Source organism: Carassius auratus, unplaced genomic scaffold, assembly GCF_003368295.1.
Source record: "Carassius auratus strain Wakin unplaced genomic scaffold, ASM336829v1 scaf_tig00017067, whole genome shotgun sequence".
In the NCBI taxonomy this organism is placed as follows: Eukaryota; Metazoa; Chordata; class Actinopteri; order Cypriniformes; family Cyprinidae; genus Carassius; species Carassius auratus.
The window spans coordinates 41024-63263 of NW_020524736.1; the positions used below are offsets into that span (position 1 = coordinate 41024).

General features: G+C 38.9%; 1 protein-coding gene and 1 long non-coding RNA gene across 4 annotated transcripts; one reads left to right on the plus strand and one right to left on the minus strand.

Moving 5' to 3' along the window:
• The first annotated feature begins 512 nt into the window (after positions 1–512).
• On the plus strand, positions 513–5079 carry LOC113075463 (uncharacterized). 3 transcript variants are annotated; one of them, XR_003280938.1, is made up of 4 exons: positions 513–641; positions 1567–1720; positions 1894–1963; positions 4643–5079. It is a non-coding gene; the product is annotated as an uncharacterized LOC113075463 (long non-coding RNA). The 3 variants fall into 3 exon arrangements; XR_003280940.1 differs by having other exon boundaries at positions 602–632; XR_003280939.1 differs by lacking the exon at positions 513–641 and adding an exon at positions 1181–1240.
• A 9051-nt stretch (positions 5080–14130) lies between these two features.
• LOC113075473 (C-type mannose receptor 2-like) lies at positions 14131–16548 on the minus strand. Its single transcript, XM_026248192.1, has 5 exons — positions 16222–16548; positions 15058–15408; positions 14661–14984; positions 14425–14525; positions 14131–14336 (listed from the first exon to the last, which is right to left on the minus strand). Exons 1-5 carry the CDS (start codon positions 16514–16516, stop codon positions 14205–14207), a joined length of 1203 nt encoding a protein of 400 aa, XP_026103977.1. The 5' UTR covers positions 16517–16548; the 3' UTR covers positions 14131–14204.
• Positions 16549–22240: the final 5692 nt, after the last annotated feature.

Genomic DNA, 22240 nt, shown 5'->3' on the forward strand with positions numbered 1-22240 from the left:
ACTCCCTGCTGTCTCCAGGTAATTTCACATAAACACGCCTCTAAACAGTCTTAATGGGCGGTTCTTGGACAAGACCTTTAGCCATTCAGTTTAACACATCCCCTGCCCCTAGCAGATTTGAATATTAGACGTTTTGGCAAATGTGTTAATGATTCCAGCTAACATTTAACACATTTCACTACATAAAAATTTCACAGATTTCTATAGCCTGTAAAACCAGGTAAGTTAAGAATACTCAAAACATTTGTGGAAACTAATTGTCTTAAAATATTTTACATTTTTTTTCTGTTAATAAAGCCCACAAGAGGGGCGGGGCTGAGAGCCATGGGAGCCAAGCCAAGTCTCGCTTCCATGATCCCACCCCAACGGTAACACTACAAAACCAATATACACTCAAAAAAAAGATTTTTGCTCTTTGTTCAATTTAATTAATTAACATGAGCACATACAACATAACTCTTTGTAAAAATGGTGTCAACTTAATTATATTTAACAGAAACAATGTAATTTTCAAAAAATTAGGTTTACAACATTTTTTTAAATTGAGTCAACAAGAATATTTTTTGTTCATCTTAACCGGATGCACGTCATCAACGGAAACGGATGCAGATGGATTGCTCAGCAGCTAACATGTGAGTTGGGTAAGTGGCCTTTTTTTCTTGTCTATCACCGTCCATCTAATTTTATTTAATTAACAAACTAATTAAAATATGCTTTCTTAATATCTTGTTGCATACCAGAAAGTTATTTTTCTATAAGCACTGTATGAATATAGCTCTTAAGTGTGTCATTTGTAGCTGATGTTAGGTTTCTGGATTCAGCACATGGTGCAGACTTTCTTTTTTTCCTAAAAGTATCAAATAACGTTAAAATGAAGAATCGCGGAACAAGAGAGAACAGAACACCCTTCAGTACCATGAATTAATGTATAAAACCAGGGCCATAAGACAAGACTGATAATTAGAAATTGCCAAATTGTCCCCTAGGATTTTAAATTCTTACTCTGCATTCAGCTGTTGTTAGGGTGACAAAGTTTCAAATTTATATTTTAGGTCTTCCTCATCTATAATTTATAATTTATTGCTCGTCATTGTTAAAACGATTGAGATGCCAATCAAAGCGCACAGCAGCCAATCAAAGGCTTTAGATTAGTCACGCTTGTTAAAGTCACGTGCTCGTGACTGAATTCACTGCGTTCACGAAGTCTCTCGTCTTAAACAACAAATAGTGTTTTAGCGACGTTAAGTATTACATTTCGCTGCTTCAGTAATTGTAAGTGGAGTTTTTGCATTTCTTCTGCTAGCAAGGTTATGATCATGGACCGACATTATGTCTGTGTAGTCAGCTAATAACGTTTTGTTTCTCCAAGCGCTTGTATGTGTAAGTTAATGTTATTCTGTTACTTGCGATTAATATATCAAGAGGAATAATCGAAAATGATTTCTGTCATAAATAAGTTGTCACCCTGACCCTGTACTAAATATTTTGTTTTCTTTGTAGCATTTTAACCTTTTTTGTCTTTGCTGAATTGCCCATAAACAAGACCTCTGTAACTTATGTCTTCAGATAAATGAATTTCATCGGATCACAACCCTTCCTTTACACTCCAAAATTCATGTCCAAACTGGATCTGTTCTCTGATGATCTGCTAAAAGTGTTTACCAAAAAGGGTGGAGTGTTTAGAAAAAAGATTCAAGATGTGATGCTGCCAATGTCTCAGGTAGTATTTTTATTTTTTTCAGTTTTTTTTATAAATTGCTTTTTAATACAAGCTATTGATATAGTGCTCTGTAATTCATAATGGCTCAGAGATGTGTATTGGAGGGTGTCATGTATGAATATCAGAAACTTGAAAAAATGTTTTGTCTGTTTTCTTATAATGCCACCATGGAGACCAAGCAAGAGTGCATTCTCAAGGGGCTATGCATCTACCTGAATGAAGATGAATATGATGGAGTATTTGGTGAGTTCTTTTTCGTTACAAACAGTTATCAAAAGTAATAACAAACTTGACCTTGCAAAAGACGTGACATGAACTGTGCCTAAAAAATTTTCAATTTAAAAGCAGAGACACTTTCTTTTTTATATATATATATATATATATATATATATATATATATATATACACGTTTGTATGTTTAAATATCAAAAGACATTCCCCATCAAAACTGCTGATGGGTAAAGAGTTAATGTACATTTTTTAATTTTAAAATATTGAGTAAATTGTAAAGCTCAGATATGAATTAAATGACTGATGCTAACTTCTCTTTAAACCTTTGTACTCCACACAGCCACTGGTTTAGGTTTACGTGATATCATCCTGTTTGATAAGCACAGTTCTTAATAGTCAATTCGATTCACCTTTATTTATATAGCACTTTACACAATCCACATTGTCAAAGCAGCATAATTAAACAGGAAAATAGTTTGTTGGTAATGCATGAGGACAATAACAAACAGACAGTTTTTGTTTTGTTTTTTAAGAAAAAGTCAGTTCATTGATTATTCAGTGATGTCATCATCCAGTTCAACTCTCTTCCAATAGTGTCTTTGCAATCAGTCAAGCATCCCCATTCGCCAAAGGTGGCAGTGGCAAGGAACCAAAACTTAAAGGGATGGTTCACTTTCAAATTAAATTTTGGTATGTTTTAGCTTACCTCAAGGACTTCCAAGATGTAGGTGTCTTTGTTTCCGCAGTATTTCCCATTTTTATATTTTTAGGTCAAACTGTTCTTGTCTGTGACTAATATAATGGAGGTCTATGGTCACCACCTCAAAGAGCATGCACAGAGAAGTCCAAATTAAACAATTCCCCACCGTAAGTACACATTGATGACCTAAGACACGAAACGAGCGGTTTGTGTAAGAAACCAAACAGTATTTATATCGTTTTTACCTTTTGTACACAACCACGTCCAACTGATGTGAGGGCGCGAGTACTTCCTGTTGTGTGACGTGTGCACGCTCTGGCTTAGTCTGCGCAAGCACGGAAAGCACACTCATGGTTTACACTTACTGTCTATGGTTTACACAGAGATTTCTGAAGTGTTACCTTACACTGTGAAGATTTAAACATATTTATACGTACAGGAAATTGCAATGGAATATGATTTCAATACATCAACAGACAACGTTGAATTTGTCACAGCCATATTTAAACCAGAATACACAGATAAAGTACTCAGGAGCGATCATGGAAGCATCCGCTGCGGCAGCACGTCTTCAAGCCTCAGAGACCGAGATCTCTTAAAAATTGGTGGTGTTTTAGTAGCAAGTGTTGTGAGATGCCGACAGAAGTGGAGAGCATATGTTGTCACAAATGGAACAACTACAAGACGACGAGGACATTGACTGTATCGCATCACAACTGCCTGACTGAAGATCCTGAGTTTTCTCCGCTGTTGAGCCGCAGCGTTTTGCACATTGTGTTTAGTTTGCCACGTATAAACTGGAGGCGACATCCAATGCCAGAGGGACCCAATGGCACACTGTCAAAAGTGAGTAATGTGTTGTTTATTATAATTGCAACGATTATAGGGTGCATTATAAACAAATTAATAATTACAGTTACTGCATTATATTTCAGACAATGCAGATTGGTGGTGTATTGTGTGGTAAACAGTAAACAATGAGTGATGTACACGCGCGAGAGATCGTCACGTCAGGAAGCACTCGTGCACTCAGATCAGTTGGACGTGGTTGTGTACAGGAGATAAAACCAAAATAAACGGTTCATTTTCTTACATAAACCGTTTGTTTCGTGTCTTAGGTCATCAATGTGTACTTACGGTGGGGAATTGTTTAATTTGGACTTCTCTGTGCATGCTCTTTGAGGTGGTGACCATAGACCTCCATTATATTAGTCACAGACAAGAACAGTTTGACCTAAAAATATCAAAATGTAAACTACTACGGAAACAAAAAACACCTACATCTTGGATGCCCTTGAGGTAAGCTAAAACATACCTAAATTTAATTTGAAAGTGAACTATCCCTTTAATTAGTGACAGAAATGAAAAATAAACTTTGGGAGAAAGTTTACTTAATCTGGGTGCCAGTTCTCCTCTGGCCTGATGAAAACAGCAGTTTAAGTCCAGGCTTCACGGGTTCAAAATACAAAATATGATAAAATGACTTTTGCTTCATATGGCTGCAAGACAACAACAACGAAAAAATCATAACTGTTGGCAATAAATTTCAAGTTCTTATGTTTTAAATCAATGGAGGAACAGTAATGTATTGTTCATTGTTTGTTCATGTTACTTAATGAATTAACTAACATTAACTAATGGACATCATTCTAAAGTGTTACCGAAGTATCAATGGCTCTTGAGAATATCTGGTATTTTATAAATGTAATTTGTTAATGTCATTTAAATTAATTAAAAATTTCAAACAGTCACTGAGTGATAGTTAGAGATTTTAAGGAAGCATAGTTATTCATTGTTGTGATATTGACAAAGGCACTGTATTATTTTACATTATAAAGTGGAAAACAGTCTGCCAAAGGTGTTGAGTTGGGTTGTGATCTGGTGACCGAACGCAATAGCATTGTTTTTAGATGGCTCGTGAATGTATGAATGTGCTGTGGAAGTAGAGTTGTTCATTAAAAATAACTTTTTTTTTTTTTTTTTTTTTAAAGGATGATGACCCTGCAAGAACCGAAGCGGACATAAAGAAGACCTTTTAGGGATTCTGTGATGTAAAGCATGAATTTGCTGATGCAACAGAAGACCCCGAAGATATCTGCATTGTGCTGGAAGATGTGGAGGTGCTTTCTGGTTTAGGTAATGTAGCATTGGCTACAGCCATGCTACTTGGACTAATATACTCTTTAAATCTTACTCATCCACAGGAGATCCATTACACTTTTAAGGTGCTCCAAAAAATGATTCTCGAGCTGAATTTGTGTAAATTGTCTGCCAAAGCACAGGCGCAGAAAACAAAGCTCTTCACTTAGGTGTGCTGTGTTTGAGGATCCCTTTGTGAATGCTGTTTTATTTCTTTGTATGCTCATGTGATTTTGTTGTATCTGAATTTTTGCACGATGAGCAGAGGTGATTACGTCTCTCAATCACATTTAATGTTTAAGAAAACAAAATAAAATAACATTTTGTTATATTCTTATATGCTCATGTTTTATTTGAATTGTCATTTTTGTAACTTAATGAGCATGTTTAATTGCCATATTTGCAGTTTTAAGCAAGAAGACACTCGAGGTTAAATGTGCTCATGTTTTAAATACAGATTTTTACTAAATGGATTGACTTTTAACATATTGACTTTCTTCACAGTAGACTATAGGTATACAGTAAAAAGGTTTTAATGTAATAGAACACAATTATTTCACTTTCATTTGGAAGTAACTGTAGAATCAAGTTAGAAAAGTGTAATGATTTAAATTGTTTCTAGTATGCAGTACAAAAATGTTTGTAGTTGACATTGCATTGTTAGATATAGTAGACATGACCAAATTGAATGTAGTTAACATAGCATTATTTTATATAGTAGGCATGACAAAATTCAGAGTAGTTAACCTGACACAACTTTCTCTATTAGGCATGGCTAAACATTATCTAGTAGAATGGACCAATTTTCTTCTTGTTGTCTTGACTAAAATAATTTAAGTTTACACAACAAGATTACAACAAATAAATTCAAACTAATTCGATATTGTTTGGAAAATGTAATTCAATTTCGTGGAAAAGTTTACTCAAATTTTTTTAAGTTCATTCAACAACTTTTTTTTTTGAGTGTAACAGAAACATATGTAAATCATAACATAACACAACATTTAAGTACTAACCTACTGTATGTCTCTCCATGTTATTCTTTTGTAAAAAAAAAAAAAACTCCCACAAAAAAACACTTAATTTCTACATTTATTTTCCTTGTTGGCTGATGCAAAGCATCCTGGGAACTAGAAAACGCAATAATTTTAAGTTCACCTTACTACAACAGCATTTTGAGTTTACAGAACTTATTCCAATTAAGTCCAATGAACTTTCATTATTATTTGAATGACATTAACTTTCATTTTTTTATAAATTTTTACTGTTCGGTTTTACAGTGCACACCAAATTATACTTCTTACATTTAAAAATTGAGTTTCAGAATGAGATGAGGACACTCACCATATCATATATTCTCTCAAAGAAAAATGTGATATGCTTCAAGTAAAATTATATTAATTTTTTTTATGACAAGACAACTTTGATATTCTAAGTGCTCATTTTCATTTGATTTTATCTTAGCCTGTTGTCACTGGTCAGAAGATCTTATCCTAAAGGGATCATGTGGAATATACAACAACGAGTCTGAAATTTTTGTATGCGTTTATATTTTTATTCGTTTTTTTTTTTTTTTTTTTTATTCATCATTCCTTCCTATCAAAATGAATGCTATGTATGCAAAAATGCAGAAAATGGAACCTGATCAGAATTTTTAAATGATGGACGAAAGTTTCGGAGGCTGTGTGTAAACGTGATTGACACAACGTGAGGTTGTATTTATTTTTTAACGTGGAAAAATGTAGGACTCAGTGTGAAATTATCTTGAATCAAAACACTCCACGAGTCACATAACATACACAGCAGAATAAGGAAAATTGGACTGGATAACGATTTGGATTACCTCAATAAAAGACATACCTGCACTTGGATCTCTCTCTGTGTTTTCCTGTGTCCCGATCATGACAAGATCCCCCCCCCCCCCCAATGCATTGCTTCATGGCAGTGTTTCTTGTCGCACTGTAGCAAGTAGTTTCTTATGACAAGGATCTGATTTAAAAAAATAACATCATAACTATTTAACTATATCTTATGATTTTAAATCTGTATATAACCTCAGAACATTCTAAAAGTAAAAAGATATGATAAAGTCTGATTTTGTAGTGGCTGTGCTTTAAAATGGAATTATTATAATCTTAATTCAAGAGATGAAGGATTTTGAAAGTTAGTGTTGAGTACCGCTATAAGGTTAACCCTGTCTGCTTTAAATGTTTCAAAATGATTAACAGTTTAAAAAATTTCATTAGAAATTTAGAAAAGTAATAAAATGTAATGAGTTTCATTACTTTAATAAAGTCATGGAAATAGTCACACTACTTATTACATTTTAAATAGAGTTACTTAGAATCTGTAACCAATTACATTTCCAAAGTAACCGATATATATAACAGATATATTTTGCATGACGCTGGCCCTTTGACCAGTGGCCGCATGATAAGTGAGAAAATTATGCAGTGAAGCCTTTATCCAGTCATAAAAACAGAATTCACAGAATTCACAGAAGGAATGTCATGGAATTTGACACATTTGGAATTAATTAATTCAAAGTAGGCCATTTGTCATGCTGTCAGTCTCTGTTTTCCTGGGTGTTCCCCAGTGAGCTCACATCTCCTAAGGCACTTCACCATAAGCACTTTAATTCCTCTAGTCTGGTCCTGTCTTCACAGTAATTGCACTCCAATTAAATCACACAGGTGCTGAAAAACTTTGTCATTAGTCTCCTCATATATAGCTGTCCTTCTCTGTTGTTTGTATGGAGTCCTTACCGTCTGTGTACTATGTTCTCGTCTCCCAAGACTTCCCCTTACCTTCTCGTTCCTCCGAGTTTCCAATCCATTTCATCTGGTTCCCTCTTTTGTTTTGTTTTGTTTGTCACCTTGGACTGTTTGTTTTTGTATTACCCTTTTTGTTATTAAACATCATACCTGCTATTGGATCTACCCTCTCCTTGTGTTTTCCCTAAACACACACCGTCACAGAAGGACTCCCTCAACCAAGATCCAGCGGTATGTCTTTTCGTGTCTCCTCCCCAACCAGCATGGTGGAGCGGAAGAATAAATATTTAAAGTTGGCCTCTTTCCACCAAGAGGGATGGTCCCAGGATGATGACCCAGGGATGATGACCCAGGGATGAGGGATGACCCAGGATGGTCACCAGCCCAGTGCCACAGCACAAGATGGCCGTCAGCCCAGCGTCACAACACGTTATGGCTGCTGAGCCAGCGCCTCAGCACAAGATGGCCGCCAGCCCAGCGCCACAGCACAGGATGGCCGCCAGCCCAGCGCCACAGCACAAGATGGCCGATTCAACGCCTGAGTCTCCAGACAAGGTGCCTCTGGCTCGCCATCATAGAGGGTGGAGGAGGAGGAGACAGGCGTCTACCGTTCCTCAAAGCCAGGAGGACGTTCCCGAGTGGGGCGCTGCCGTCCAGGAGGACGTTCCCGAGCAGGCCGCTGCCATCCCCGAGGTGGTGCCCGAGCAGGCCGCTGCCATCCCCGAGGCGGTGCCCGATGCTGTTCCGGAGGCCAAGGCGGTGCCAGAGGCTGTTCCCGAGGAGGTGCTCGAGGCCGTTCCGGAGGCCGAGGCGGTGCCCGATGCCGAGGCAGTGTCCGTTGCTGTTCCGGAGGCCGAGGTGGTGCTCGAGGCCGTTCCTGAGGCGGTGACCGATGCCGCTCCCGATGCTGTTCCGGAGGCCGAGGCGGTGACCGAGGCCGTTCCCGATGCGGTGACCGAGGCGGTGCCCGAGGCTGTTCCAGAGGCGGTGCCCGAAGCCGAGGTGCCTCACGTCTCCACAGGCAGTCCAGAGTCAAGTCAGGTGCCCATTGACTTTCCAGAGTTGAGTCAGTTTCCGGTTGACCCTCCAGAGTCGCGTCAGGTGTTCGTGGACCTTCCGGAGTCCGGGTTAGTTACCTTTGACCTTCCAGAATCAGGGCTAGTTCCTGTTGACCTTCCTGAGTCGAGTCATGTTCCAGTTGTTCCTCTTGAATCAAGTCAGATTCCTGTTGACCTTCCCGAGTCAAGTCAGGTGCCCGTTGACTTTCCAGAGTTGAGTCAGTTTCCGGTTTACCCTCCGGAGTCGAGTCAGGTGTTCGTGGACCCTCCGGAGTCAGGGTTCTCCTGTCTCTGTTTTCTGACCCTCCGTCCATCCCCCTAGTCCGCCGCCGCTCCACTTCCCTCCTACCTCTTTTTCTGTTGGGTTTTCCTGGGTTTCAGGTGGAGCATCTGGCAGCTGCTCCATAGGGGAGGGGGTAATGTCACGCTGTCAGTCTCTGTTTTCCTGGGTGTTCCCTAGGGAGCTCACTTCTCCTAAGGCACTTCACCATAGGCACTTTAATTCCTCTAGTCTGGTCCTGTCTTCACAGTAATTGCACTCCAATTAAATCGCACAGGTGCTGACAATCCTTTGTCATTAGTCTCCTTATATATAGCTGTCCTTCTCTGTTGTTTGTATGGAGTCCTTACCGTCTGTGTACTATGTTCTCGTCTCCCGAGACTTCCCCTTACCTTCTCGTTCCTCCGAGTTTCCAATCCATTTCATCCGGTTCCTTCTTTTGTTTTGTTTGTCACCTTGGACTGTTTGTTTTTTTTATTACCCTTTTTGTTATTAAAAATCATACCTGCTATTGGATCTACCCTCTCCTTGTGTTTTCCCTAAACACACACCGTCACACCATTACACTTAAATCAAATAATGATATGGACTAGTATCTGTGAATATAAAGCTGCAAAAGTCGATTGAAATGTGAATCCTGCATGTTCAGTCGGTCTCTGTTAATGAAGGGCACAGACACGTGGTTTCATTTAGTACACACACACTGAAGCACACGTGACGCTCACAATGATTTCAGTGTCTGCCCCTGGAATCTGGAAAAAACTAAATTTAGGAAAAAATAAAATGGATTTCATAGGGCCCTAACTACCCTTCAGCCTTGTCGCATCTTCCAGTTTGGTAACCACTTCTTTATTCTTCTGTGTTTATATATATATACAGTATTGTTCAAAATAATAGCAGTACAATGTGACTAACCAGAATAATCAAGGTTTTTCGTATATTTTTTTATTGCTACGTGGCAAACAAATTACCAGTAGGTTCAGTAGATTCTCAGAAAACAAATGAGACCCAGCATTCATGATATGCACGCTCTTAAGGCTGTGCAATTGGGCAATTAGTTGAATTAGTTGAAAGGGGTGTGTTCAAAAAATAGCAGTGTGGCATTCAATCACTGAGGTCATCAATTTTGTGAAGAAACAGGTGTGAATCAGGTGGCCCCTATTTAAGGATGAAGCCAACACTTGTTGAACATGCATTTGAAAGCTGAGGAAAATGGGTCGTTCAAGACATTGTTCAGAAGAACAGCGTACTTTGATTAAAAAGTTGATTAGAGAGGGGGAAAACCTATAAAGAGGTGCAAAAAATGATAGGCTGTTCAGCTAAAATGATCTCCAATGCCTTAAAATGGAGAGCAAAACCAGAGAGACGTGGAAGAAAACGGAAGACAACCATCAAAATGGATAGAAGAATAACCAGAATGGCAAAGGCTCAGCCAATGATCACCTCCAGGATGATCAAAGACAGTCTGGAGTTACCTGTAAGTACTGTGACAGTTAGAAAACGTCTGTGTGAAGCTAATCTATTTTCAAAAATCCCCGCAAAGTCCCTCTGTTAAAAAAAAGGCATGTGCAGAAGAGGTTACAATTTGCCAAAGAACACATCAACTGGCCTAAAGAGAAATGGAGGAACATTTTGTGGACTGATGAGAGTAAAATTGTTCTTTTTGGGTCCAAGGGCCACAGGCAGTTTGTGAGACGACCCCCAAACTCTGAATTCAAGCCACAGTACACGGTGAAGACAGTGAAGCATGGAGGTGCAAGCATCATGATATGGGCATGTTTCTCCTACTATGGTGTTGGGCCTATTTATCGCATACCAGGGATCATGGATCAGTTTGCATAGGTTAAAATACTTGAAGAGGTCATGTTGCCCTATGCTGAAGAGGACATGCCCTTGAAATGGTTGTTTCAACAAGACAATGACCCAAAACACACTAGTAAACGGGCAAAGTCTTGGTTCCAAACCAACAAAATTAATGTTATGGAGTGGCCAGCCCAATCTCCAGACCTTAATCCAATTGAGAACTTGTGGGGTGATATCAAAAATGCTGTTTCTGAAGCAAAACCAAGAAATGTGAATAAATTGTGGAATGTTGTTAAAGAATCATGGAGTGGAATAACAGCTGAGAGGTGCCACAAGTTGGTTGACTCCATGCCACACAGATGTCAAGCAGTTTTAAAAAACTGTGGTCATACAACTAAATCTTAGTTTAGTGATTCACAGGATTGCTAAATCCCAGAAAAAAAAAATGTTTGTACAAAATAGTTTTGAGTTTGTACAGTCAAAGGTAGACACTGCTATTTTTTTGAACACACCCCTTTCAACTAATTGCCCAATTGCACAGCCTTAAGAGCGTGCATATCATGAATGCTGGGTCTTGTTTGTTTTCTGACAATCTACTGAACCTACTGGTAACTTGTTTGCCACGTAGCAATAAAAAATATACTAAAAACCTTGATTATTCTGGTTAGTCACATTGTACTGCTATTATTTTGAACAATACTGTATATATATATATATATATATATATATATATATATATATATATATATAATTAAATTGGAAATAAGTTTGCTAAATAATAAACTTGACTGACTGCTACAATTCCACTTTAAAAGGACATTTGTGTCACTTTATTTAAACTATTTATAATTGTGTGCAATTGCCTGTCAGTTGAGTTTGTGGCAAAACCTTTTGCAGTGTTTACATGTTGTTTATAGTTACATACGATTTATTAAAATATATGTACAATTTGACTTCAAAATGCACCTTTATTTTTTTGCATTGTGTGTTTTTCAGTTGAAATTTTTTTTCCCCTATATAATTCGTCATTGAGATTTTTTTTTTTAAAAGTTAAAAAATCTTGTCTCGTCTCGTTCTCGTGAACCAAGTCTCGTGTTTTGTCTTGTCTCGTGGGATAAGTTTCGTCACACCCCTAGTGTCAGCAACACAATGCGTTACACAGGAACTGACCACATCATTTAGCCCATCAATATCAGCAGATGAATCCAAAAAAACAACCCACACACCACAATCAAAACATCCTCGTAAACTCTTAATAGCATCATCAGTCCAAGATTTCACAGTTTTTGTTTCGACATTTCCCCTCTTCAGTTCAGTAATATAACATGGAATTAGATGAATACAGTTATGATCTGACGAACTCAAAGGAGGAAGAAGAGAAGCTTTGTATGCTCCCTTAATAGAGGCATAGCATTGGTCCAAAGTCCTTTTATACCTAGTTGGTCATGTTAAATACCCATACATGTTCTTTACAGATGTTTCTAATACACAATGATTAAAATTACCCAGAATAAAAATAGCAGGATCTGTTCGCATTCTCAGTCAAGTTCACATTCTCCTTTGGGTGAATGTACACCACAGACACAAATATTTGGGGAAACTCTCTGGGCAGATAATGTGGTCGGAGGGATACAGTGAACATCTCAATGTCCTTGGTGGATAATTTCTCTCACACGATAACAATCTTGTGCCAATGCTTGTTCACATATGAACAAACTCGCTTCTTGCCAGTTATCCCAGAGTTGCGGTCAGTTTGAAACGGACCGCTAAATACTAAATAATTGCCAACTCTTTCTCTGAGTCCAATTTCGATAGCCAAGTCTCAGACATTGCAAACAAACAACCGTCTCTATATTTGTGTTTGAAAACGAACATGTGCTTAAAGTTCCTACGTTTCACGCGCCCCACCTCTTCTCCCTCACTTCCTCTATTGCTGACTCGACCCATTAAAGTGGGCTTTGGTGTTGATTCCATCAGCAAAAGCACTCAGGTCTGGGAAAAAAGTAGTCCGCAAGTGGATACACGGCGAGCAATTCTACCATGACAACAACTGTTCTCTTTCGTAGAAGATCCTATTCGGGTGCAAACCATCCCAAATGGCATTTAAATCATCCGTTTTAGACTCCATTTATCAGACCATTCCCAAGAGTCAAGGAACAGGCCGATCCAGTAATAATATCCAGGTAAAAGAAATTGATTTATCTGGTTATTTTCCTCAGAGTTGGATAGTGGATAGTGGGCAGGTCTGTATAATGCTGTCTGCAGTAACTCTAAGCATCCCTCCAAATTTTATTGATCTCTACTATGATGTATCCAGAATTTCCTGTTGAGAGATGCATCTGTTCTCAGCACTTCTTTGCCAATTAAGCACCACAATAATTAAATTTAAAGGGGTCATCGGCTGTGACATGCACTTTTACAAGTTGTTTAAACTGAAATGTGTTGTCAGTGTTTGTACACAACCATACTATAATGATAAAAACCCAACCAGTGTATTTTTTTAAATCTCATTTAATAATTTCCCCTTTCTCAAATTTTGCTGATCTCAGATGCCTGCCTGTCTTGATTGACAGTAGTGTTTCAGCACAGACAGGCCTGGTATTTTACTCTGTCATCAATCCACCATTGTTTCACCACCTGAGCAGATATAGACAAGAATGGCTCCTAAGCAACTGAGGTGTTTTATTGTTGGATGTAATAATGAACATAGCAGTCGTCCTGACATCTTAGCCGCTTAAGATGCAGTGGATTACGTTTAGAAGGGAATGCAGCCTGATCTACATAAATGTGTTTATGTTAGCATGTATCATTTGTGATCAAGCTTCACCTCCAGAAGAAGTGAGTATAATGTTTTTTATTAATCTTTCCAAATCGCCGATCCTAATTATGTGCTAATTAGCAAGTTTCACGATGAATGTGGCTAAAGTAAACAGTCTCTCAAGCCCATTTCACACTGCGATTCCAGAAAATACATGTGTAATGTGTCCCGGCAATTGTTCCCGGGTCGCTAGATTTTGCTCCTTTCTCTGCTTTATTACATTTTGCACATTTATTTTTTAACATCAACAGCCAAAAAAGTTTCACAGGAAAGTGCCGGAAGGTGATGCACTTATACTGCTTACTTGCACAGTCACTGCAGAAACATCATTACTCAATACTTCTTATGTTTTTTTATTTTTTATTTTAAACAAAACTTGAACAAAAACATTATTATAACATAGAAAGCTAGCTGAGAAGCTAGTAAATGACCATGACAGTTTTTTTTATTTTATTTTTTATAAATGATTCCATCAAATGCTTTGGCACTTCTGTTACCTATTTTAAGAAGATCACATAAAAAGAGACAATTCAATTCTAAAAACATAGAAACTGTATTTTAAAATTTACAAATAAAATATGGTTAAAAATAAAAGTCTGAATTAAATTACAATAAGAGTAACTGAAATCTCAAGAAAAAAATAAAATAAACATGTTCTACTGTTTTGGATTCTGCTAAATGTTACTGAAAATTACAATCAGTTGAACTGGATATGGATTTGTTCTCCCGATGAAACACCTCTCCATCTTCATTTTTTCTCCAGCTTAATTTTCTGTCACTTTCCAGTCCCATGCTCTTCAGCTTTTCACTTAACTGGAAGACCAGCAAAAATAAAATAAAAATAAAAAAAACATATCTTACTTACAGGCTACATATACATACAATAGATATATATATATACCTCATTCAGAATAGCCATCTGTAGGGAAGGATCGCTCAATGTGCATTTTCCAGTGCAGGAAAATTTCAGTTTGGCTATCTGTTTTCTAATCAACTTGTCATCTAGAGAAATATAAAGTCAAAAGTCATCCTCAACATAGAAGATACACAAATTAAAACATCACAGTTATTTGTATTGGGTGCACAAGAGTTTCATATCTTGTTTGAATCATTCGATTGTTATCTGTGTTAACTCACCTCCATAGCAAATAAAAGGCTGCTGTAGATCACAGCTATATCGAGCCCATTTTCCAGATTCTTTTCTTGACATCGCAACACAATCACCAGATCCTGAACTCTGGGACGGTTGATCTGCTTCCCAATGTCTAAAACTGAGACTCTTCTGATCGGACCATTCCCAAGAGTCCAGAAACAGACCAATCCAGAGCGATGATTTATCACTGATTAGATTCTGCTGCTCTGGGCTGCTGATACTCGCCAAATCGGTATGGTGTTGTCTGCAATAACTCTGAGCATCTCTCCATGACACTGCAGTCTTTGTTATCATGAAACCAGTGCTGTCTGTTCATAAACAGAAGATAAGGACCAGCCATTTCAAAGAGGAAATAAAAACCGAGCAGTTTTGAGGACTCACCATTGAAACACACAAATGGGAGAACAGTGCTGCAGCTCTCATCATACCAGCTTCCATTTAAACTCATCACACACTCCCCATCACCATTTGGTTGTCCTGGATGCCACATACTGTCCTGGGAGAGCACACTGTCCCCCATAGACCAGACCCAGCGATACTCGGTCTCAGCATGGAGACCTATCCATACTGAACCACTGTATCCAGGATCCACTGTATTTACCAGCCTGTTCACATCATTCATGGTGTCAGCAGTGGCCAGATCATTGAATCTCGCTTTGCAGTAACTCTGAGCTTCTTGCCAGGTCATGCTTTCATTCATGTAGTGGTACTCTTGAGATTGAAACTTGGCCACTTTGACAGAAGGACAAAGATTATTAGAAAAATCAAAGATGTTATGCACTTTAGCAACTAGAAAGCAACTTTATTGTGCAGAAATTCTATACATATCATGCATGTAATGTAAGATCCACTGCTTAATATTTAAAATAAAAGCATCATTCATAATATTGTATAATGATTTATGCATTTTCTATAGTGTCATATTAATATGTAAGAAGATATATGGATTTCATTTCTCCATCATTGTACCACAAAATAACCAACATTTTATGTTTCTTATAACCATTGGTTATTTGAGCACTGAATAGTATACAGACATGGAAATAAATAATTCTAACTAGGCAATGGTGTCTTTAAAGTAGGAAAATGACTTGAACTGGCGAACGTGAGATTCATTTCTTAGGGTCCTCCTGTTTCTTTTCATTTAGTCAGTACATTTACAACAAACAGCAATGCATGAAGGCAATGGCGTCTCAGACTGATAGGTACGTAAATAAACAGAGCGTTTATACAAATGAATTAATTCATGTTTTCTACACGCTGTCATATTAATTGATCAATTATAATTTGATTGTGTGTTTTATTGGACATAATATTATTGTTAAACAATGCTGATTGATTTTGTCCTGAAAAACACTGCAAAAAAGCTTGATCAGCCTATCCTGCTGATTAGGAAATAGTATAGTGTTGTGACTATTTTCACCAGTAGAGGAAGCTGCAAGTCACTCTGATTACATGTCAAACTTATTGTATGTTCTATACAACAAAACCTAAACAGGGCATGGATTTTTTTTGCAATAAATTTTATCATCATTTGTTACTCACCACCATAGCAGATAAAAGGCTGCTTTAGATCACAGCTGTATTGAGCCCATTTCCCAGAATTGGCTCTTGACATGCCAACACAGTCACCAGATGCTGAACTCTGGGATGGTTGATCTGCTGCCCAGTGTCTGAAGGAGCGACTCCATTTATCAGACCATTCCCAAGAGTCCTGGAAAAGACCAATCCATACCCATGATACTGATGGAACAGTACTATTGAGCTGGTATTGTTCTTCAGAGTTGTGGATGCTGGGCAGATCTATGTAATTCTGTCTGCAGTAGTCTTGAGCTTCCATCCAGTTCTTCCAACCTTTTACCCAGATGTATCCACCTGCTATTGAGAAATATAAAATAAGAATCAGTCCACAACTCTGAACTAAACTTAATGAACTTTTACAAAGATAACAACTCAACCTACCATTGTAGCACACACAGAATAACTTTGATGTGCATGGAGAACTATACCAAACTCCAAAGTTAAAATAGCCACATTGGTTTTGACTGATTGGATGTCCAGCACTCCAGGGCCTGTACTGTGTGACTGTACCATCTCCATTAGACCAAACCCAGCGTGTCTGTGTCCCCGTCTTCAGTCCAATCCACACTGATCCACTGTATCCAGCATCCACTATATTTACCAGCCTGTTCACATCATCCATGCTGTCTACAGTAGCCAGATCAGTGTACTTTGATCTGCAGTAACTCTGAGCCTCTGGCCACGACATTCTCACATTTATATAGTGGTATGGACGAAAAAGACCAGAACTGCTCCAAAAGAGCCCTGTTTAATTCAATATGTTAAACATTTATATTTTAACACATTGTCATAAATACAGATTACAAATGAGCACACCAACCTGACAGCAGAAGCAGCACAAACAAACTCCCATCCATGATTGCTCACACAGATCCTCACTGCTGTTTATCACCTCTTTCTGCTGCTGTATTCTAATAAGTAGGAAAATAAGTCAAACTGAAACCTACAGATCTAATGTCTTACGTGGGGTGGGAATGCACATAAAACACTACTGTACACGTGATGAGGAGTCCCTGCCAAAATTTTCTCAGACAGTACACATTAACTTATTGCAGCATTATTTATAATTTTAAATGATTTCATTAGTGGTAAAGTGAACAGGGAGTTAAAAACAGATACGTCTCTCCTGAATCTGCCTGAATAAATATTTCCCCTTTTCATTTACCTTTACACATCTGACAGACACATTTGTCAAACCTTTATTTATTTATTTTTTTTCAGTATGTGTCTCACCTGGAAACTGAAATCTTTACGTATTGTGATCAATGCCAAACTCCACCATCTGACCTTTTTATTCTCAACAATTTTACTGCTACCACACTGTCCTTATACCAGAATGTGCAATTATAAAACATTCAAGTATATTAGAGCTGAAGATCTTTGCCCGAACCTGACGGAACCCAATGGGACCCGACGGGTTCGGGCTTAAAAGGATAGTTCACTTTGAAATTTTATTTTGGTAAATTTTAGCTTACCTCAAGGGCATCCAAGATGTAGGTGTGATGGGAGTGAACTATTGAGATTAATGCACTTTTGTGCAGAAAACGGTGTTTTGAACTGTTGTGAAGACTTAGAGCAATCACAGACGCAGCTTTTGGAGACAATCTACTACTGTTAAGTGTCAATCGTGCCCGGCCCTCAGTCAATGATTAAATTGGGTGAGCTTGAATTGGGTCCTAGGTTTTCGTAAACAACCTAGGTGGCGTAGTCGGCTACTTTTATGCAAGTGGGGTTTAATACCAACAGTGTTGGTGGTAGAAAGTATTATAAGAACACCCCTTGAACCATCCCCCTTTGTGCCAAACCACATAGGTGTCTTTGATTCCGCAGTACTTTCAATTTTTATATTTTTAGGTCAAACCGTTCTTGTCTGTCACTCATATAATGCAGGTCTATGGTCACCACCTCAAAGAACATGCACAGAGAAGTCCAATTTAAACAATTCCCCATTGTAAGTACACATTGATGGCCTAAGACATGAAACAAGCTGTTTACATGAGAAAACGAACAGTCTTTATATAATTTTTACGTCCAAGTGATCTGAGGGCTTGCACGCTTCCTGGTGTGTGACGTGTGCGCGCATTCTGGCTTAGTCTGCGCAATTGTTGGAAGGCGCCAGAAGTGGTATTGTGTCCCTCTGGCCTTGGACATCGCCTCCAGTCTGTACGTGGCAAACTAAACACAACGTGAAAAACACTGTGGCTTAATACCAGAGAAAACTCAGGATCTTCAGTCAGGTATGTGATGGTATACTGTCAATGTCCTCATCGTCGTCTTGTAGTTGTGGCATTGCTATGTTCCATTTGTGACAACATATTATCTCCACTTCTCATGGCATCTCACAACATTTGCTAACAAGAACACCAATTTTGAAGAGATCAATGTCAAGGATACTTCCTTGACATTACTTCCACTCTGCTATGTTTAATTTGGACTTCTGGAATGGACCCAGAGCAACCTGGGGCCCCTGAGAGCAGTGCACCTATCGGGCAAACTGAACAAGGGCGTGAATATGCTGTCGCGAAGCTGAGTCCCCTCAGAAGAGTGGAGGCTTCACCCACAGACAGATCAGAAAAATGAGACTAGAGCTCTGTCTACATGACGACTCTGTGCCTCTAAGTGGTCGGTTTTCTCCACATGGTACCTGGACCATGGCGAAACTCGGCCTCCTGTGATGTATCAGTGATACTGTCATTTTTACAAGAGCTCTTGTAGAAGGGACGGTCCCCCTCCATGCTCAAGGTCTACGTAGCGACTATAGCGGTGTCACACGTCCCTATAGCAGGCCGGTCTGTGGGTCTGTGATTTATGAGAGGTGCCAGAAGGCTTAATCCGCCTCACCCTCCCACTGTCCCTTCATGGGACCTGCCCACGGTACTGACAGCCCTAAAGAAGGCCCCCTTTGAACTGCTACAATCCATAGGCCTTAAGGCACTGTTGATAAAACCACTCTGCTATTACCACTAGCATCTGTTTAACACGTGGGTGATTTGTAAACACTCTCAATAAGCCCTAATTGCCTAGAATTTAGGCATAATGGCTCGAAAGTCATCCTGAAACCAAGGCATGGCTATGTACCAAAGATGCTCTCCTCACCCTTCAGAGCACAAGTGGTTACTTTCTCTGCGTTACAAAACACAAAGGATGATCGAGAGCTGAATCTGCTATGTCCTGTGAGGGCTCTAAAAGTCTACATAGTATTGTGAGGCAATAAGGTGATCAGAATAGCTCTTTGTATGCTTTGGCAACTGCGTCAAAGGGTTAACGATCTAAAAGCAAAGGCGTTCTTAGTGGATTGGGGATGCAATTCAGCTAGCCTTCCCTTCTTTGGGCTTGCAATGCCCAATGGTAGTAAGAGCCCATTCGAAAAACTCTGAATACACAAAACACCATTGTACCCCCTCTTCAAAGGCTACATACTATACATAAATATATAGCTAGATATACAGTACATACTGAATACTTAGTAATGCAGTCTATAGTGAAGGATCTTTTAATGAACATGTCCCATTACAGTACAACATCAAATGTACAATCTGTTTTTTAATTAATATGTCAGCTAGAGAAATACATGGTTAAATAAGACATGTTAAAGTGAATAAACATGGTTCACTCCAAATAAACTATGACTTCACATATTTTGTAATTGAGATCAAGAAAAGTTTCCTTTAGACAATTCTACACATTGGCATAGTCTCTAACAGCACAAAACACTCACTGTCATATTGCAAACAAAAGTGGTACTTTCTCGGTCTGGTAAGATTTGGCCTTACAGAACAGTTACACTAAGGTACTTAGTTAGTACAGGTTAAGGTAGGGATAACTATTTCTGTATTTTATATTTACATTATATTTATTCATTTCCCAGATACTTTTAACCAATGTAACTTGCACTGTACTCAAAGTACAGTATACATTTAATCTTTTCATAAATACCATAATCAATCAAACCCATGGTGTTGTGAGTGACGTGCGGTTTTTACTACAGGAACACAAATTTACTTTTATTAACATTTTAACTTGATAATAAACAGCAGAATGAGATGAGGAGGTTCAGTCTGCACCAAAACATGATATATTACCTAAAAGCAAATGTCTAAAATGTTTACTAGTTTAGGGCTACCTAAAGAACAATGTTGTGCTGAACATTTTTGGCCGCAGGTCAAACATTATATCATATGCTGAATTTTGTGATGACAAGAGATTATTTATTTTATATTCAAATACTGTAGCTCATTGTCAATGAAGATGTATTTCCATATTATATCACATGACTGGTCACAACTTCATGCACTAAATAAACAACAACTATTAATCACTTTACAAATTTGTATTTTTAAATCTCAGTATCTACATTATAAGTACTCATATATTATTAAATATACAAATATATACATTATTATTATTTTTGCTAGTGTGGATGTTATTTAACATTCATTAATATAAAAACATATAAAATAATGGACAGACATAACATTTCTTACCTTAATATTTCTGGCAAATCCTCTACGTTTTTACATTTAAACTTGTACTGTAGCTTATTCTTAATATGTTAAAATGATGGTGTTATAATTCACCCAAGTTGAAACACTACCCGCTCTATATCCAGTTAATCTATGATGAACCCACCAGTAAATGGCAAGTAAAACCAAAATTAGTCAGTCACTACATGCCAATAAGCCTAAGTGGGCAGTTCTTGGTAAAAACTGAATATTTCTGGGTTAATAATGTTTTGGTGAATATGTTAATACTTCATATTAGCCAGCAACTGAAAGGGAACTATTATTACAACAACAAAAAAAAAATAATAATAACAGAGGTGATTGACATAAGGTATGACCTACCCGAAAACGTCCCAAGGTTACGTATGTAACCCTAGTTCCTTGAGGGAACGAGACGCTGCGTCGTAAAACGCTTTGGGGAACGTCCCTGACGAGACCGACTCTGAATATCGTGTGCAATCTGTCCAATGGACGAGCGTGACGTCACGGAGCGGGGTGACGTAGCGACCAGGAAGCTATATAAGCACGTGCCGTGCAGCTGGCTTCAGCTTCGAGTAGGGAAGCAAGCGCCGGCAGGGGTGCCGGGAGTATGGCTCTGCGACGCAGCGTCTCGTTCCCTCAAGGAACTAGGGTTACATACGTAACCTTGGGACGTTCCTTTTCGGGAACTCGAGCTGCGTCGTAAAACGCTTTGGGGAACGATATGCCAACGCTGCCAGACTACCAAAGCCCTGCCTAGTGTGTATCCGAAGAGCACAGCTTAGGACGAGAGAACAGAAGAGCCCGGAGTGGCTCGCATATCAAGATCGTAGAATCTGACAAATGTAGAGGGCGTGGACCACCCCGCAGCGTTGCAGATGTCCAAGAGGGACACACCTGCTAAGAAGGCCTTGGAGGCCGCCATACTCCGAGTAGAGTGAGCCTTGGCCCCCAAAGGGGGGGGGATACCAGAGGACTCATAGGAGACGTTGATAGCCTCGACTATCCAACGACTAAGGGTCTGCTTGGTGGCAGGAGAACCCTTATTAGTAGGACCGTAGCATACAAGCAATTGGTCGGACTTTCTCCACAGGGCAGCTCTGTGGACGTATGCGTTCAGTGCTCGCACTGGACACATACAATTTAGCTTCTCTTGGTCTGGCTCCCGAAAGGGAGGAGGACAAAAGGCCTGCAGTACGATAGGTTGTGGTGTTACAGAGGGAACCTTTGGAACATAACCCGCTCGAGGGTATAAGAATGCTTTGGCCATACCAGGGGCAAAGTCTAGATAGGTAGGGGCCACCGAGAGGGCCTGGAGATCTCCAACTCTTTTTAGTGAGGTGATTGCCAGTAACAGGGCAGTTTTAAGTGTCAGATGTCTATCTGAGATATCTTGTATTGGCTCGAATGGAGCTTTACAAAGAGCCTCTAGAACCACAACCAAATCCCATGGGGGAATACGGGACCGTACTGGAGGTCTCAGCCTCAGTGCACCTCGGAGG